This window comes from Phodopus roborovskii, unplaced genomic scaffold (genome assembly GCF_943737965.1).
Source record: "Phodopus roborovskii unplaced genomic scaffold, PHOROB, whole genome shotgun sequence".
Classification (NCBI taxonomy): domain Eukaryota; kingdom Metazoa; phylum Chordata; class Mammalia; order Rodentia; family Cricetidae; genus Phodopus; species Phodopus roborovskii.
Genome location: NW_026126636.1, coordinates 5437650 through 5442993, shown reverse-complemented (window position 1 = coordinate 5442993; position 5344 = coordinate 5437650). Strand labels below are relative to the sequence as shown.

The following is a 5344-nucleotide window of genomic DNA, read 5'->3' as shown; positions in this document are numbered from 1 at the left end:
ACTGCCAATACAGGTGGGCAGTTTAAAGTTTTCCTGCTTTGCTGAGGAGTCTGCTAGAAAGACTATGGCCTATGGGCCGAAAATGGAACGTTACAGAAGAATTTCGGGTGACTGATCAGGCAGAGAGTTGTCTGTCATTTCTAGAGTTTATTATATACTATCCTTCTGTGGTCTTTGAAGTTGAAGACAGATAGTCATGGTTGTAGTTTTCCTTAGGATTAAAGCTAAGTTACATATAAGATTTTAGACTCACAAAGATAGGACAGATAATGGAATATCTAACTCGTGCTAAATGTGCATGACCTAAATATTAACTATAGTTCTTATTTGGTAATTATTTTGTTATGTAGTTAACAATGTTAAAGTGGAAGCTCTTTTTATTTACACAGAAAAGATGATGGGAAGTGTCATTCTGTAAACATGTTTCTCTTACTGGTTAATGAATAAAACACTGGACAATGAAGAAGTAAGATGAGCAGAAGTAGGAAACAAGGATGATTCTGGAAAACGGACAAGGTCGAGATGTGATTTCGGGAGAAAGGACACCTGAGTCTGTTGTAGGTAAGACAAGACCATGTAGAAATACATAATATCAGTAATTACGGGTTAATACTTAAGACAGTGCTAGCCAAAAGAGATGCTCAGCTTTTGGCCATCTGCTTTATAATTAATAGAGTCTGTATTAATTTGGGTCTGACACACCTCTGGGACCAGGCTGGCAGGAAAGTGCTTGTAATTCTTTATCTGAAGGCATCAGAGTCTAGGGAACTCTAACAAGCAGAAGTAACTGAGGAGCTTGCTGGCTTTTTGGTGGATAGGGGCCTCTGATCCAGTTACCCTTGTTGGGTGACCAGGATGCACTGGGAGAATTGGTTCTGGCTCCTCCCCACTGATCCTCAAATCCATTACCCACGCCCACCCTTCACTGCCTCTCAGATTACATCACACCTGAGAGTCCCTACTGATTCAATCATAATTACTTTGTCTTGGATACAGGATTTCTCCATCAGCCTAGGCTAATCTGGATTCATTATGTTGACCAGGCAGTCCTTATTGGAAAGTGATTAACATACCTACCCTCCTAAGTTTCAGCATTAAAGTTGTGGCTAACCAGGACCCCACAATGTTTACTCACTGTTTGCAAATGAATATGGAGTGACAGGATTCTGTGTAAAATTAAAACAGAATATTTGCCCTGACCCCTTAACTGCTAAACTTCACAAGAAACAGGAGCTTAATATGTTGTTGAGGTTTGTAGTCTAACATTTAAATGCCAATTCGTTAAAAGGTTATAGAAGTTAGGACCATTTATTTCTACGTTCTATGTTGGGTCGACAGCCCTGTTTGGCCTTGGGGGTGAAGAAAGAAGAATCAGAATGATAAAGCCAGCTTATGCTAACTAAATGGTAGCTTCCAATCCTGCCTGGGCTACAGAAGACCCTGTCTCAAAAGGGGGGAAAATCCAGTAATAACAGACAAAATTGGTCATGAGTCTCTAGGTGTTCAAAGGAGAACAGAGCCAGACCAGGGGCACAGGCCTGCAATCCTGGCTGCTTTGGATACTGTGCTAAGGAAACTGTAAATTGAAGGACAGTCTGGGCTACTGAGTGACTTTGAGGCCAACCAGGGATGCATGACCAGAACTCTTCAGACATGTTAGACTAAATGGTACCATTCACAAATATTTGCTTATGGGAAATTCAAGTTATATAACTCCTTTTCCATTATAGTTTAAACAGACTTGGCTTCTGAGAGACACATCTGGGGCAGGGCCTTCTCCACAAGCAGGCTACAGGGACAGAGACCAGGTGTGGGCAGGAGAGGACACAGGCAGTGTGAGCACTGAGGGGACATTCTGACTTTCAGGGAGGCAGCTGTTGTCATCCTGGATGGAGCTGGGGCCTCAGCCTCTGCCTGCTTGCATTGCTAACTCCTGAGGGGACAGGTAAGCAGGCAGGAGGGCTGCTGTGACAGCTGCAGCAGCCCCATGAGGCTACCTGTGCCCTTAGAGATGCAGCTCATCCCAGGTTGGTGACAAGTCTCTCCTAAAAGGGTAACCCCGGAAGGGTCCATTTGTCTGATGTCAAGTGTTAGGATCATTGGCTCTCAGCAGTTGCCAGAGCTGGGGAAATACTTTCAACCTAACTTTCAAGAATGGGGACAAACTTGAGACACCTACAAACAACTTCAGGCACAACTATATGAACAGGAGCAACTACATTGATAACATATAGAACTTGCACTGCAGAGTCTGAGCCGCTTTACCTGAGCACGCCTTGGCCCACAACGGGGGAGAGGCCTGTCCTGGGGATGCTGGGCCACTTCTCTTGGGTCACAATATCTGCTACAGCAATGTGGCAAATGACTAATGAGCCTCAACTTCATGGCCTGAGCCATTGCACTGGCTGCGAAGATGGAAAACTCTGAGAGCTGTCCTAACATTGGCCCGTGACAGTCAGCACCCAAAGGGTGTCAGACCTGCTCCATCAGTGGTGCTTGCAAAGGAAATCGGAGGAGGAAATGGGCCCACCCTCAAGAGGGAAGCAAACACTCTACACACATAAGGTGACCTGGGTCCTCCTGCAGCCTCAGTGTGGCTGGATGAGGGCTTTGGGCGTCAGAAGCGATGCCACGGCTGTGGGACTAATCGCATGTGCAGGTTGTGCTCCAGGGCCCCATGCACGAGGCCAAAGTCATAGCTGACATGCACGTTGGGCAGAGGTGGAAAGTATGGTGCTGGCATAGGACGGAAGTTGATCTTGAAGTTGTTGACCCTGGGAAGCTACACCAGCAGACAAGCTCCTTACCACAGGCTGCAGCGACTGCTTCTTCAGCTCTGCGTTCATAGTATTTGTACAGAACAGCCTGGGAAATCACCCTCTCCAGTTCACTGGTGGGGAAGGAACTTGTGCAGCTGCCTTCCATGCAGCTCAGATCTGACTTTCCAGACCCGAACACCGCCTCTTGGGCATATCTGATGAGGCATTCCTTGCAGAACAGGTGAGCATCAGAACAGTGTGTCAGCTCCTCAAATGGAAACTCCCCATAGCAGCACCCACACTCAATCAGCTGTCCGTCCTGTTCATATTGTTCTCCATTCATCTTCAGGGCTAGCAAATAGTCTTCATGCTCTGCCATCTCTTTGATTTTCTGCTCATAGAATTCCCGCTCAAGCCGCACAGCTGGAAGGAGGTCGCTCAGCTCATAGGATCTACAGTGTCTAAACTGTAGATGCTTCTTTTCCAAAAGGAACATCCTCTTTTCTATTTTTATTTCACCTTGTTCAAATTTGAAATCTATGAAAGAATCCTGGTTCATTTCTTTCCCCTTTGTCTGTTCTCCACTGGCTTCAGGTGACAGCTCCTGCCATTTTTTAAAAGCATCAGAAAAGGCCTTCCGGGTGATCGCATAGTGTCCTTTGAACTCGTGTAGGGCCCACTTGATGTCTTTGCTGTTGAGCATCTTGAATTCAGCCATCAAGAGTTCACCAGCTTGGAGGAAGCATTGCTTGTCAAGTGGAGTCAGTTTGGAATAGTCAAAAAAGTCTATGTTAGTCAACTCCACATCATTCTGGCTGGCAAGCAGACTGCTGCTGGGGTGGAGAATGGTCCGGTCTTCTCTCTTTGGATAATCTGGGTTTTCCAGAAGAAAATTACAAAGTACATTCAAATCATAGTAGTTCTTCAAATGAATAAGCTCTTTGACATATCCATCTGCCACATCTGGAAATCTTGCCTCTGTTTCTTTCACTAACAGTGTAACCAGTTCTTGATCTATTGCCACAGCTCCTTGTCCCCACATGGTTTCCAAATTGGCCTTCTGAGATCCTGGCAGGGAGGAAGATGGCCCACGTTCCTCAACTTCTTCCAGAGGAAGGGCCAGCTGAGGGGAAGCAGGGCCTGGAATCCCCTCCTGCTGGGTCTCTGGGCTTGGAAAGGCAGGCTCTGGATAATCATGGCTCAAGATGACAGGGCCCATTTCTGCTTCAGAATGCTGCTCCTGGGGCACAGCCTGTTTTGGTCTCTTCTGAGGCTGTGGATGCATAGCCAGGAAGGATGGATGTTTAAGCCAGGGCCCTTCCTCCATCACCTGGTCATCTACTGAAGTAGCTGGCTCTCCAGGGTTTGAGAGACCTGTCCCCGGGTTTTCAGAGGGTGGGTGCTGAGCTTTTAAAGGCTCAGTCTCTGGGAAAAGAAGGCCACTGTCTCCCTGTCTAATGCCTTCCTCCTCCAAGTTGTGGTTGACAGTAGTGTTTGCTGTGTGCTGACTGCTTGGTCCAGGTTTGCATTCTTTTTCGTCACTCTCAAGGTCCAGAGAATCACCATACTCATCCTGAGGATCATTCTGTGCCCCAGAATCAAACAGTTAATGTCTCAAGTGGAGAAAATGTAGATAAGGGGCCATGGAGTGTCCAGCTCAATGAATACATGACACAGATATGAGATACAGAATTGAATTTAATGACACATTTCTTTAATAAAATTCAACAAAAACCCATATACTTACCAAAATAAAAACCAGCCAGGACAAGATTTAGCGATTATGCAAGCTATAAAACTCCTGTTCTGAATGGCACAGCATTTATCTCTGGAGGATGCCCACCCATGAGGACTTGGTAGATCTTTATCCAATGTGATCAGCAAGAAAAATCACCTTCTTTCAGCCCCTTAACTGAAGGTGCTGAAATCCCAGACTGTACCCCATAGTCTCCCAATGAAAGTGGAACATTAATGGCCAAGGTTATTGACTGTTGTAGAACTATGAAAGGACCCAATGACCACAGGGAGCAGGTTGGGAGGTGGTGGATTAAGACACATGAACCCCAACCAGGACTTCACGTGTGAATCCTCAGGACTGAACAGGTACCAACCCACAACCATGCCTGCAAGACATATGTCCTGGGCCCACCTTTTTACAATGCCACCTAAATTAGATATAGCAATGTCTCTCAAGGACCAAATGCTTCTTAGAAATCTGAGTAGGGCTGGACAAAGTCATGGACAGTTCACTCGGGAAGTACATTATCTAGGGAGAAGTTGATCCTCTAGAGTCCATAGACCAAGAAGTGGTCAGGAATGCAGCTGTGCTGTGAGCATCGTGTCCATGGAGGGCTGTGGCTGTGGCTGCAGCCTGCACCTTTGGCGGCTTGAGCTGCAGCTGAATCGACAAGGGGGAGAGGTATTAGAGCCTTGGTTGGGACTGGATTTTATCTCTGGAGCTGACTCTGTTGTGTCCTGAAAGGCTGCTGATTGAACTGGGTCTGTAGTTTTTTTGTGATCTAAATGGGCCAGTGGTTCTGGTAGCTGGGTCTTGGCCAACCAGCCCCATACCCTGAATTTTCCCC

General features: G+C 46.4%; 1 protein-coding gene across 1 annotated transcript; it reads right to left on the bottom strand.

The window, feature by feature from the left end:
• Positions 1-2643: 2643 nt before the first annotated feature.
• Positions 2644-4365, bottom strand: LOC127238914 (E3 ubiquitin-protein ligase RNF216-like; the record flags this gene model as incomplete). Its single annotated transcript, XM_051207687.1, has 1 exon — positions 2644-4365. A coding segment is annotated over one exon (1722 nt), but the record flags the coding sequence as incomplete, so codon positions are not given.
• Positions 4366-5344: the final 979 nt, after the last annotated feature.